General features: G+C 40.7%; 1 protein-coding gene across 1 annotated transcript in view; it reads left to right on the forward strand.

Moving 5' to 3' along the window:
* Nucleotides 1–13,908, forward strand: part of LOC145515441 (uncharacterized) — an 87,386-nt gene extending 73,478 nt beyond the window's left edge. Inside the window, 4 exon segments of the mRNA XM_081515822.1 lie at nucleotides 5,611–5,685; nucleotides 10,685–10,805; nucleotides 12,159–13,708; nucleotides 13,710–13,908. Coding sequence (XP_081371948.1) covers nucleotides 5,611–5,685; nucleotides 10,685–10,805; nucleotides 12,159–13,708; nucleotides 13,710–13,754 — 1,791 coding nt within the window. The 3' untranslated portion in view covers nucleotides 13,755–13,908.
* Nucleotides 13,909–14,461: the final 553 nt, after the last annotated feature.

Consider the following 14,461-nt stretch of genomic DNA (forward strand, 5'->3'; position numbering starts at 1 on the left):
GCTGCCTGGTTTTGTTGCTAGGCAAGCCTGCTTTCTTGAGTGATCATTAACTTACGGGGGTCTCCTATACTTTTTTCTTTACTTACAATCCCCTAGTGGGATTAACTATTTAATTACCTACTTTGTCCCTTTACTCTGTCCCCTATCAGTGGGAGGCATATGAATGTTTTGGTTTCCCAGTGTGTATCAAAGTTATGTGTACACTATACTGGAGTCTGTTAAGTGTACAGTAGCACTATGTCTGGAGAATCCCAGGGACGGAGGAGCCTGGTGGGCTGCCGTCTATGGGGTCACACAGAGTCGGACATTACTGAAGGGATTTAGCAGCAGCAGCAGCACTATGTCTAAATAAGCAATGTTTTGTTGTTGTTTAGTTGCTAAGTTGTGTCCAACTCTTTTGCAACCCCATGGACTATAAACCTCAGGCTCCTCTATCCATGGGATTTCCCCGGCAAGAATACTGGAGTGGGTTGCCATTTCCTTCTCCAGAGGATCTTTCTGACCCAGGGATCAAACCCCAGTCTCCTGCATTAGTAGGCAGATTCTTTACCACTGAGCCACCAGGGAAGCCCCATAACAATTTACATACCTTAGTTTTAAAATATCTTATTGCTAAAAATTGCTGATCAACATCTGACCCTTCAGCAAGTCATAATCTTTTTGCTGGTGGAGGGCCCTGCCTCATTGGTGGCTGCTGACCGATTGGAGTGGTGGTTGCTGAAGGTTAGGGTGGCTGTAGCAATTTTTTAAAATAAGGTAACAGTGAAATTTGCCTTATTGATTGATTTGTTCGTTTATGAACAATATCTCTGTAGCCTGCAGTGCTGTCTGGTGGCATTAACTCACTGTATAACTTCTTTCAGAATAGGAGTCAATCCTCTCACCCTTCTGCTGCTTTATCAACTAACTTCAGGTCATATTCTAATTCCTTTTTTTTTTTTTAGGTTTTCTTTTTTTATTTATTTATTTTGGCTGCACTAGGGTCTTTGTTGCTGTGCACAGGCTTTCTGTAGTTGTGGAGAGTGAAGCTACTCTCTAGTTGTGGTCCGTAGGCTTCTCACCATGGTAGCTTCTGTTGCAGAGCATGGGCTCTAGGGCCCTCGGGCTTAGTTGCCCCACAGTTTGTAGGATCTTCCCGGACTAGTGATAGAACCCATGTCCACTGCTTTGGCAGGCAGATTCTTAATCTCTGGACCATCAAGGAAGTCCAATACTTTGTTGTCATTTCAACAGCATCTTCAGGAAATGATTCCAACTCAAGAAACCACTTTTCTTTGTCCATCCATAAGAAACCACTCCTCATTCATTAAAGTTTTTTTTCCATGAGATTACAATGAGATTGCAGCAATTCAGCCCCATCTTCAGGCTCCACTTCTAACTCTAGTTCTCTTGATATTTTCACTTCATCTACAGTGATTTCCTGCACTGAAGTCTTGAACTCCTCAAAGTCATCCATGAGGGTTAGCATCAGCTTCATCCAAACTCCTGTTAATATTGGTATTTTGACCTCTTCCCATAGGTCTCCTGGAGGAGGAAATGGCAACCCACTCCAGTATTCTTGCCTGAAAAATCCCATGGATAGAGGAGCCTGGCAGGCCACAGCCCATGGGGTCACAAAGAGTCAGACATGACTAAGCATGTGTGCATGCACACACGCACACACACACACAAATAAATCTCCTTAATGGCATCTAGACTGATGAATCCTTTGCAGAAGATTTTCCACACACACACATATCTCCTTCCTTAATGGCATCTAGACTTATGAATCTTTTCCAGAAGATTTTCGATTTTCTTTGCCAGATCCACAGCAGAATCACTATCTTTGGCAGTTATAATCTTATGAAATGCATTTCTCAAATAATAAGACTTGAGAGTTGAAATGATCCCTCTTCATGGGCTGCAGAATGGAAGTTGTATTAGTTGGCATCAAAACAGCATTAGCCTCATTGTACATCTCCATCAGAGCTCTCAGGTGAGCAGTAATATTTTGAAAAGAATCTTTTCTTCTGAGCAATAGGTCTCAACAGCAGGCTTAACATGTTGGGTAAACCGTGTTGTAAAGAGATATGCCATCATCCAGGCTTTGTTTTTCCATTTATAGAGCACAGGCAGAGTGATTTAACATAATTTTTAAGGGCCCCAGGATTTTCACAGTGGTAAATGAGCACTGGCTTTAAATTAGTCACTAGCTGCATTGGCCCCTAACAAGAGAGTCAGCCTGTCCTCTGAAACTTTGAAGCCAGACATTGATTCTCCTCTCCAGCTAGGAAAGTCCTAGATGGTATCTTAATCCAGTATAAGGCTGTTTTGTCTACATGGAAAATCTGTTGTTGAGCATAGCCACCTTCAATAACTGCTTAGCTAGATCTTCCGCATAACTTGCTGAAGCTTCTTCAACACTTGCTGTTTGACTTTACACTTTTATGTCACAGGAGACAGCTTCTTTCCTTAAACCTTATGAACCGATGTCTGATAGCTTCAAATTTTTCTTCTGCAATGTCCTCACCTCTCTCAGCCTTCACAGAATTTAAGAGTTAGGACCTTGCTGTGGATGAGGTTTTGGCTGAAGGGAATGTTGTGACTGGTTTGATCTTCTCTCTAGACTACTCACTTTCTCCATATCAGAAATAAAGCTGTTTCACTTTCTTGTCATCCGTGTGCTCACTGGAGTAGCACTTTCCATTTCCTTCAAGAGCTTTTCCTCTGCATTCAGAACTTGGCTAACTGTTTGGTGCTAGAGGCCTCGCTTTCAGCCTGTGTCAACTTTCACATGCCTTCCATATTAAGCTTAATCCTTTCTAGCTTTTAAAGTGAGAGACATAAAACTCGCCCTTTCATCTGAACACTTAGAGGCCCCTGAAGGGCTATTGATTGGCCTAATTAAATATCATTGTGTTTCAGAGAATAAGGAGTCCTGAGGAGAGGGAGAGAGACAGAGGAAGGGCTGGTTGGTGGAGCAGTCAGAATCTACACAACATTTATGGGTTAAATTTGCCCTCTTATATGTGGACATGATTCTTGACATCCCCAAACAATCACAATTTTGTTGTTGTTTAGTGGCTAAGTCATGTCTGACTCTTTGCAACCCCATGGATTGTAGCCCAGTAGGCTCCTCTGTCCATGGGATTTCCCAGGCAGGAATATTGGAGTGGGTTGCCATTTCATTCTCCAGGGGATCTTCTGGACCCAGGGGTTGAACCCAAGTCTCCTGCATTGCAAGAGGATTTTTTTTTTTTTACAGCTGAGCCACCTGGGAAGCACCAAACAATCACAATAGTAACATCAGAGATCACTGATCACAGATCACCATGACAAATACAGTAATACTTAAAAAGTTTTAAATATTTTGAGAATTAATGACACGTGACACCCAGACAGGAAGTGGGCAGATGCTGTTGGCAACATGGAACCAATAGACTCGCTTTATGTGATGTTGCCACAGACCTTCAGTTTGTAAAAGGCAGTATCTGTAAAGCACAATAAAAAGAGATATGCCTATTCTTGGAGGGACTGTCAGTTGACGAATTGAGTCATCGTACTTGGTATTAAAAACTTCAGGAAGCCACAAAGGCATTGCCTTGTTTCAAAGTGATTATTCAAGAGGAAACATTTTTTGCTAGTTTTTTTTTTTCCCTATTGAATATAGGAAAACAAATGTCATTAAAAAATGGATACAGTGTTGAAACACAGACTGTGAACCTGTCCCTCAATTCTGCATTTCCAAAATACAGCTGCTTTTAATGCTTTTGAGACTGTCTTTCCAGACTTTTCTGTGCTTGTTTATATTCTATAAAAATTTATTCATAGTCCATACGCTGTTCTTAATTTTTTTTTTTACTCAACAGTATGTTACAGATATCTTTGTGTCATTTGTATGCCTCAATCCATACAAATCTACTTTTTCTTCTCTTGGCTGCTGAAGAGTAGTCAGTTACCTGGATGAAGCGTAATTTATTTAAATAGGCACTTACTAATGGACAGTTAATCCCTCCTCCCATTTTTGCTATGTTAATGTAACTTTTTAATGAGGTTTCTTGTACATATACTTAAGTTTACTTTCTTTTTTTCTGGGGCTTGGGGGGAGGGCAGTGAGGGTGGGACTGTGCTGCACAGCTTGCAGGATTTTTGTTTCCCGACCAGGGACTGAACTCAGGCCACAGCAGTGAAAGCCCTGAGTGCTAACCACTAGACCGCTAGGGAATTCCCTAAGTGTATTTTCTATTATTTCCTAAGGAAATACTTTCAAGTAGACTTATTGGATATTACATATTTTAAAACATTACCATTAAAAAACAAACATAAAGGCAAAGAGTATATATAAAAACTGATAAAATCTAGATAAAGTCTGTACCTGAGTTAAAAATGTGGATCTAATATCAGTTTCATGATTTTGACAGTGTGCTGTGGTTGTATATGATACTATCATTGGGGGAAACTGGGTGAAGGATACACAGGAAGTCTGTTCTATTTTTGTAACTTCTTGTGAATTTTAAACTATTTCCAAGTAAAATGTTATTTAAAAAAATACATTACCAATCCAGTAAGGTTGTATCAACTTAAAACTCCACTAAGAGTATATGAATATGAATCTCTTAAATTGTGGGCCACCAGGGCAGGGGTCATCAGCAACAGGCCGAAGAAACAGTCCATGTGGTTGGGATATTGGTTATGTACAGGGGTTTGAGCAAAGAAGTAAATATAAATAGAATAATGGGAGCCAGGGAAGGAAGGTAAAAATATAGAAAGCAGGGAGGCCAGAATAAAATGTGTTGTTGAATTGTAATTAGAAATGTCAGTGTGAATTTATGGTCTCTAATGCTCAGAGAAATAGAGATGTGATTTTATCTGATTGAAAGAGATGAGCATCTTTCTGTGTATTCACTGGCCATTTTAATTCTTCATAGTTGAGTTGCCTGTGCATTTTCCTTTGTCCATTTTTCTGTCGAGGCTACCTTTTTCTTTCTTTCTTTTTAAATTAAAAAAAAAAAATTTATTTATTTGGCTGTGCTGGGTCTTAGTTGTAGCATGTGGGATCTAGTTCCCTGACTAGGAATTGAACCTGGGCCCCCTGCATTGGGAGCTCAGAGTCTTAGCCACTGGACCATCAGGGAAGTCCCTACCTTTTTCTTCCTGATTTGGAAGAAATTGTAACAGTATAGGTTCTTATTAGTGGTGCCCTTATCGGTGGTATTTTTTGCCAAACATTTTATGAAGTTAATTTGTTGCCCTTTTCCTTTATCATTCTTCAGTCATGCTATATACCATCCTATTTGTTTACAGTTCTGTGATCCAGGAATTCAGGCAGGGCCCAGCTGGACAGTTCTTTCCTTCCATATGGTGTCTGGGGTCACTCAGCTCCGTTCAGCTGCTCACAGGGTTGGTCTGGACGATGCACAGAGATATCAGGCCATGTCTCAGGCCCCATTGCTCCTCTGGGTATCCCATGTCTCTCCCCACATGGCCTACCTGAGCTTACCAGTGGGAAGGAGCAAAAGTTTGGTCGGTGGGATGTGTTAAAACAGGTGGTCTGTTGGATCCTAGCCAACTTACAGTGGGAGTTTTGAGCCCTGATTATTCTCCTTTTTCTCATCTGCTCTGCCTTCTCAGGACTCTCTCCTTCCTCAGGGGATTATCATCAAGGTTGAGGGAGAAGATGCCGGGTCACTGGCCGTCCCACCCCAGGTGAGTTGGACAGGGCCTCTGTGTCTTTCCATTGAGAAATGTGCATGGCTGGCAGGCAGCAGAAGCCACATTGAAGTGAACTGGGAAGTGATTAGAAAATGAGGAAATAGAGACGAATGGACACCTTTTTACAAAAAGTTGCTTATAATGTAGGGAGAGTGATAACTGCATGGAAATTTGAGAGTGAGGGTTGTTGTTTTCTTCCCCCTAAAGGTGTGAAAGAATTTGGCTTGGTTTAATGGTTGCAAAGAAGAGTAAGTGGAAAAAAAGAAGTTAACAGTCAGGAGAGAGAGAACTCACAGATACAGAGAACAAGCTAGTGGTTACCCGTGCTGGGGGTTGGGGGAGCTGAGGGGGATGATTGGGAGGTACAAAGTATGGAGTGTAAGACAGGCTTGAGGGTAGATTGTACAACATGGGCAATATAGCCAATATTTTGTAATAACTGTAAATGGAAAGTAACCTTTCAAAATTGTATAAAAATAAAAAATAGCCATTAAAAAAACAAACAGTCCTTGATTACTGTCAGGGGAATTAATTCAGAACATATGTGAATGCATTGGCTCTCTTAGAGGAAGAAGGACTCATGTAAGAAAAGTGAGGTTGAGGGAATTATTGGAAAGCTTGCATTTTTCTCTGTGAACCATCAGATGAAATTTGAGCATGAGGGTGGTAATCAGAATGGAGAGATGTTTGATGAAGAGTGGAGAGGGCTTAAAGTAGTAACTTGGATTAGGGGAGACAGGCTGCTCCAGGAGGTACAGTGGGGTTGCTGGTCAGTCCCAACAATTCATTCTGAGATTGTTGTTGTTCAGTCACTAGTTGTGTCCAACTCTGCAACCCTGTGGACATGCCAGGCTTCCCTGTCCTTCAGTATCTCCCGGAGTCTGCTCAAACTCATGTCCACTGAGTCAGCGGTGCTGTCCAGCCATCTCATCCTCTGTCACCCGCTTGTCCTCCTGCCCTCAATCTCGCCTGTCATCAGGGTCTTTTCCAGTGAGTTGGCTCTTCACATCAGATGGCATTCTAAGATAATGACCACTAATAATAATGGAGAGCAGGTTGATAGTCAGATGTATTTAGTTACGTTCAGTGGAAATCCCACAGCCCACAGGTTTAAGGCAATATTTGAAAGGGAATTTTTGACTATATCAAATAGAAAGATTAAGATGAATGATCCATAGACTCTCAGCTGAATAATTAAGATAGAAAAGATAAAAAGGATACTAAACAGAAAGGAAAAGACTATAGACTGGAGAATAGTAATAGTAGGTGTTTCAATAGAATAAAGACCCCAAACCATCAAAGAATGAGAGGAGTAAAGGGAACAATTGAGCAGGTAAAGTGGAGAAATCTGATGTTGTGATGAAAGAGTGAGCAGTTCTCTGTGTGTGACTTGAGAGGTGGAGTACTTTATGGTGGTTTTGAGATCTGGGGTCTCACGCTAAGAGTGAGGGGCTAGAAGTCAGGCTGGCTGTATGAGTTGATGACTGAGAACATGGTCTGTGATGTTAGGGAAACTTGAAGTTGTGTCCCAGTTACTAACCTTGGGCATATGTGTTAATTTCTCTAAACTTCTAGCTCTTCATCTGAAAAATGGTGCTGCTGATAGTATTTTCTCGGGGACCTTGTAAGAATTAAATGAACAGCAATATATGCAGTGGGCTTCCCTAGTGGCTAAAGTGTCTTTAAGAATCTGCCTGCCAGTGCAGGAGACCCAGGTTCGATCCCTGGTTTGGGAATATTGCCTGGAGGAAGAAATGGCAACCCCCTCCAGTATTCTTACCTGGGAAATCCCATGTATAGAGAAGCCTGGTGGGCTACAGTCCATGGGGACGAAAAAGAGTTGGACATGACTTAGCGACTAAACAACAAGAACAAATTTATGCAACAGGCTTAACACATTGCCTGACACCACACAGTAAGTGCTTCATGAGAGTCAGTTATTTTTCTATTATTACCAGAGAACTCTACAAATGGATGCTATAGATCATCCAAGACAAGACAATACAAGTTGTTGAATTAGAGGATAAATCCTAGGTGTTATTAATATAAACCTTCAGTGTAATGGAAGGGATGTGGTGTTCAAGAGGTTGGTAGGACAAAGCTCCAAAAAGTGAGGTAAATGGCATGAGTTTCAGGTTTCCCGGGAGGATACATACACTTCTCCACCTGTGATGCTGAGACCCCTGGATGGGAGAGCATGACCACCCTGAGCCTGTGAGGTCTGCGGAGGAGGGAGTCCTTGGGGGGAAGTGTAGGTTTCTATTAACTCAGGAATGGGGCTTCCCTGGTGGCTCAGTGGTAAAGAATCCACCTGCCAATGCAGGAGACGTGTATTCGATCCCTAATCCAGGAAGATCCTGCGTGCTGCAGAGCAACTAAGCCTGTGCGCCACAACTATTGAGCCTGTGCTGTGGAACCCACATGCCATGACTACTGAATTCTGTACCATGGCCCTAGAGTCTGAGATCCCATGCTCCACAACAAGAGAAGCCACTGCGGTGAGAAGCCCACACTCGCTGCAACTAGAGAGAAAAACCCACGCAGCAATGAAGACCTAGCACAGCCAAAAAAAAAAAAAAAAGACTACTTATTAAAAAAAAAAACAAAACAGGAATGTAGAGAGAATATTTGGTGAAGATGTAGAATTTCATTATTATAGAAGAAGAATTCCCAAAGACACAGTTAAAAGGTTTGGAAAAGAATTTTGAGCAGTGGGAAGCTGGGGACAAGTAGATGAAGTATAGAATAAGAAGGGATAGAAATCCAGAAAAGCCAGTATCCACACTTAAGAAACTTTTTATAATGGGTATGTGATAGGTCTTGTGAGATTCAGGTGAACAGAGAGGACTTAAATCAGAATTTGAACCAGGATCATTTTGATGTATTACAAAGTCTATTGATATACTGTTGATTCACTTACTGAAATAAGTTACCAAATATATAATTAGTCTATTCTGTACTATACTATACTATACACCAATACTGTACTAAGCACTGGAGTTAAATAAATACCCTCTGTCTGCCATTGTGGATTACAGCCTAGTGACCAAGATGACCACTATGCACACGAAAAGAAAGGGTGGTGGGTCTTATGATAGAAATTCCTGGAACTTTGAGGGTATGAAGCTTGAGTTGGAGGGGAGGTGGTAATCTAGTCTAGTATTATTTATTTGCCATTTGAAGAAGTTTGATATTAAAGGGACCTACATTAAACACTGAAGGGGTGTGTTAATTAAAAGGAAGCATGGGACTTCCTTGGTAGCTCAGTGGTAGAGTCTGCTTGCCAGTGAAGGAGACATGGGTTCAGTTCCTCTGGGAAATCCCACATGTGGGCCTGTAAGCCACAACTATTGAGCCTGTGCTCTGCAACAAGACAAGCCACTGCAATGAGCAGCCCAGGCATCCCAGCTAGGGAGTATCCCCCACTCAGCACAACTAGAGAAAAGCCCACACAGCAACAAAGACCCAGTGCAGCCAAAAAATAAGTAAATAAATTTAAAAAAAAAAACTTTTTTTAAAGCGAAGCATGGATTGAAGGTTGAAAAACAGTACCTATAGATCCGTGTTGAACACAGCAGTTTACAGATGATATTTCTGAATCTCATTTTGGGCTCATTATGAAAATTTTTGAGATTTTTAGTGAAAATTATGAGCCATAACTTAGAAAAATGCAAGTGCAGCAGTGTTTTGCATGGAGTTTCATGGGCTTCAGGGACCTTGTGTCCTATTCATGAACCATGGCTTAAGAACACTCCATCTATTTTAAAATGTCTTGGCAAGTGGCATTCAACTTCAGTGGCTTTTGCTGCTTTTGGATAAGGACACATCACCTTCAGCACTTTTTTGGAGCAAAATTCCTGCCCAATAGCCTTTTTTTTTTTTTTTAACTCAATTAAAATTTAATGGAGTATAGTTTGATTTACCACCCAGTAGTCCTAAAAGGAGGGTTCTTTCCTGCTTACAGGAGGCAGCTCAAGAGATGCCCTTTACATGGCAATAATGACAGGCTCTGTGGTGCAGCTAATAGTGTGGGTAAAATAGAACTGTTTTCTGAAGACTAAGAGGTCAGGATAAAGGCCTTTCATGGACTGTCATTTAATTTTTCAGTGTTCTCAAACCTAAGCATCCTGATAATTACCAGCCTCTGTTTTTTGTTCAGTAAACTCTGCTAATGGCTTTTTATGTATCATTACAATTTAATTCACTCAACAACATAATGAATTGGGTATGGTTAAGCCTAATAAGTAGAAATGGAACAACCTCACCATTAAAAGACAGATAGATTAGACACATTTTTTATAAAAATTCAGACATATGCTCTTAATAGAGGAAAAAACCCAAGTCTCTTTTCCAGATCCAGTGCTCTTAGCTCATACATCCTGCCTTTCATTAAGGCCTACATTTCATTTTCTGTCCCACATTTCATTCTCTGCATCAATAAAGCTGTGTGCCAAATCTGGCCCATCACCTGTTTTTGTAAGTCAAGTTTTATTGTAATATAGCCACGACTGTTTGTTCATATGTTTTCTGTGGCTGCTGTCTTGCTATAGCAGCAGAGCTGACTAATTGTAATAGAGGCTGTATGGCTTGCTAAGCCTAAAATATTTGCTCTCTGACCTTTGACAGAAAAAATTTGCTGAATCTGTTCTGTTAGTTTCTTGAGAATTTGGAGGAAATTCTGAAGTTGGAATTCTATATTCACCAATGCAGAAATCAGAATTAGCATTTTCTTTAAGGTCCACAAGAAAGAAAACAGTTCATCAGTTCTTATCTGATGTTCCTCTTTGGGGTTATATGTAAACAGGTCCAACATCCAAAATCCAAAGGGGCTTGCCTAGAGGGTACCTGTACCCCTAGAATCCTTTGAATGTTAACTGTCTCAGGACTATTTCCAAGCCATCAGGTTTTCCTTCTTCCATCTGTCAAACTTTTCCACTCTGAACACTGGAAGGAAATGATACCCAGGTGAGTAGGAATCTGTGTCCTGTTTTAGGAGGGAGTGAACTTCAAAGTAGTGACTGTGGACTTCACTCAGGAAGAAGAAGGCACTTTGAGCTCTGCTCAGAGGACCCTGGACAGAGATGTGATCCTGGAAAACCACAGGGACTCTTGGGGTAAGAGTACAATCCCCTTTAATGGTATCTGTATGTTGAAATAATTTCTCATTTCCACTGGTCAAGATCTAGGGAGTTCAGGGGCCAGAATGACTTTGGCCACACCAAGATTAGTATGGTGAAGATATAGTTTTAGTTTGTAGGGTAGCAAATGTACAACTTCATGAGTTTGAGTTTATTCAGTCTTCTAGGTTCCTAAGAGCCAAAGTCGGAGGCCAGATTCTGCAGTGACTTTCTTTTGTCCCCAGTCCAAATACCCAAAGTTCTATATCTTTCCCTCTCAGCTTTCCAAACTAGATGTAATCTCCTAGTTCAAACAAGAGATGAGTATAAAAAGAATTTTCCCACATGCATGTCCAGGTAAGAAGTAGACATTTAGGAGTCATAACAGGTATAGACTTCCCTAGTGGCTCGGTGGTAAAGAATCAGCCTGCCAATACAGGAGATGCAGGTTCGATTCCTGGGTCAGAAAGATCCCTTGGAAAAGGAAATGGCAATCCACTCCAGTATTATTGCCTGGGGAATCCCATGGACAGAGGAGCCTCGTGGGTTATAGTCCATGGAGTTGCAAAGAGTCAGACACGACTGAACGACTAACACTTGCACTTTCTTTCACAGGTATAGAAGATTTGTTTGAAAAATCCCCATAGGGCATGCCACATATTTCTTTTCTCCCGCTCCAAGAGGACTATATACATCACCACTTTTTTCCAAGTGTACCTTCTATTGCTTGGCCTAATAGCCACTCAGGCTTCTGTGTATGAGCAAATCTCCATCCTCTCTCACTTGGGACCAAAGGAATCCATGGGGCCATATTAGCCTCTAAGGCATTTAGGGAACCTGGGATAACAGTGCTCTCATTAATTTTTCCTGGTTCACAAAGTAGTTTGACTTTGTCTTACTAACACAGACTGTACTAACAAGTTTCATGCCTTCAGAAATTCCTAGAAATGTAGACACTAATTTCTATTTCAGTGAACATGTGTCTAGCACTAAAGAGGATAGAAAGAATCCTCCGTTTTTTTTACTAAGAATTGCAGAATTGTTTTGCAGTCCTGTAAGTTCTGCATAGATGATCCTATTTTGGAATATGGAGATATTTGACATCTAAAGTTTTTATTCAGCAACACTAAGATTGAAATAGTTTCATATTAATTTCTTGTTATGCTGTCTGGCTGTGGTAGTTCTCTGCTTACTGCTCATCTCATCCTTTTGCTTTTTCAATTCACGTTATAGGTCCATAGCTGAAAACAAATCCACATATAATTTTCATACTTTCTTGTCAGCTTTCCCCCCACACTATTCTAGTTCTAACAATTTTTGGCTAGGGTGTTTTATTTTGCTTTCTTCCAGACTCGGCAACTGCACTTGGAAGAAGAGAATCAAGATTGAAGCAGAGCATTTTTGATGACAAACTATCCCATAGCATGAAGATAGAAAAGCTGACAAGAGATGATCCTTGGTTATCTTCATGTGAAGAATGTCAGGATTGTAAGGAGCTGTTGGAGAAGCAACAGGAAAAAGAAGAGAGACTTTTGAAGGAAGTGACATTTACTCACAGGAAAGCCATTACTCATGAGAGAGACTGTGAAAATGATAGCCCTGAGAAGAAGGCTGGTCTGAATTCCAATCTTCTTTCATCACAAATGATACCTGTAAGAAACCATTTTCATAAACATGCTTCACATGTTAAAAAATTACATAATTCTATGGTAAACACTCATCAGATGATTACTGATAGTGACAAACTCTGTGAAAATAATGAATTTGGAAACCTCCCCCAGAGTATTCATTTTATTCAGTTTACAAGAACTCAAACAGAAGATCAATCCTATGGATTTAGTGACAATATTCAGCCTTTTAACCATGGTACACCCTTAAACATACACGAGAAAATACACACACAAGGAAGATCCTTTGATTTTAAGGAATGTGGGCAAGTTTTGAACCACTGCATGTCCCATAACGAACAACAGAGAAACTCTACTGAAGAGAGTCAGTATAAATATCATAAGACCTCCCAGAGTTCATCCCTTGCTCAGAACACGAAAAATCATTCTGAAGAGAAACCCTTTGAATGTAATCAGTGTGGGAAATCTTTCAGTTGGAGCTCTCACCTTGTTGCACATCAGAGAACTCATACAGGGGAGAAACCTTACGAATGTAACGAATGTGGGAAATCATTCAGCCGTAGCTCTCACCTTGTTTCCCATCAAAGAACTCATACTGGAGAGAAACCTTATAGATGTAATCAGTGTGGGAAATCCTTTAGCCAGAGCTATGTCCTTGTCGTGCATCAGAGAACTCACACTGGAGAGAAGCCTTATGAGTGCAATCAGTGTGGAAAATCATTCAGACAGAGCTACAAACTTATCGCACATCAAAGAACTCATACTGGAGAGAAGCCCTACGAATGTAATCAGTGTGGGAAATCATTTATCCAGAGCTATAAACTTATTGCCCATCAAAGAATTCATACTGGAGAAAAGCCCTATGAATGCAATCAGTGTGGAAAGTCTTTTAGTCAAAGTTACAAACTTGTTGCCCACCAGAGAACTCACACAGGAGAAAAACCCTTTGAATGTAATCAGTGTGGAAAATCCTTCAGCTGGAGCTCTCAACTTGTCGCACACCAAAGAACTCACACTGGAGAGAAACCCTACGAATGTAATGAGTGTGGGAAATCTTTCAACCGCAGTTCTCACCTTGTTATGCATCAGAGAACTCATACTGGAGAAAAACCCTATGAGTGTAATCAGTGTGGGAAGTCCTTCAGCCAGAGTTATGTCCTTGTTGTACATCAGAGAACTCACACTGGAGAAAAGCCTTATGAGTGCAGTCAGTGTGGAAAATCCTTCAGGCAGAGTTCATGCCTTACTCAACATCAGAGAACTCATACTGGAGAGAAACCCTATGAATGTAATCAGTGTGGAAAAACATTCAGCTTGAGTGCTCGACTTATTGTACATCAAAGAACTCATACTGGAGAGAAACCCTTTACATGTAATCTGTGTGGGAAAGCTTTCATTAATAGTTCTAAACTTATTAGACATCAGGCAACTCATACAGAAGAGAAACCCTATGGGTGTAACTAGATTGGAAATATTTCAGCAGAGTATATCCCTTCCTCCTTGCCTCCCTCCCTCCCTCACTCTTTCCCTTTCTCCCTTCAGCCCCTCATTCCCTTGTTCCCTCCTTCCATTCCTCCAGGATTACATGTATTGGAAAGAACAAGCATGAAAATAGTGTGTGTGGAAAAAAAGCTTTCCATTAGCTCTCTGTTCAACTGTGTATCTGGAAAACTTTCTGAAGAAGAAAAAGAGAAAAAGTATGAATCATGTATTTTACTTGGCAATTCCATGTTTTAAAAAAATCAAACTTGACCCTTGTTAAACATTCCCATGAAAGTGATAACTCTTGGCACTTTTCCTTGCAGAAAGCACTTCGACCTGAATTTGAGAGAATTATCATTAAATGGGCAATGTGCTGTGGAGTGATTGCCAGTGAGGTAGACCTCTTTTCCAATAAAGAATAAAGAGATGAGACATATATACACCTATGACTGATTCATGTTGATATATGGCAGAAACTAACAATATTGTAAAGCAATTATCCTGCAATTTAAAAAAAGATAGTAAATCTAAAGAGAATAAAGC

This window comes from Giraffa tippelskirchi, chromosome 7, assembly GCF_054371585.1.
Source record: "Giraffa tippelskirchi isolate mGirTip1 chromosome 7, T2T-mGirTip1v1.2.pri, whole genome shotgun sequence".
Taxonomy (NCBI): domain Eukaryota; kingdom Metazoa; phylum Chordata; class Mammalia; order Artiodactyla; family Giraffidae; genus Giraffa; species Giraffa tippelskirchi.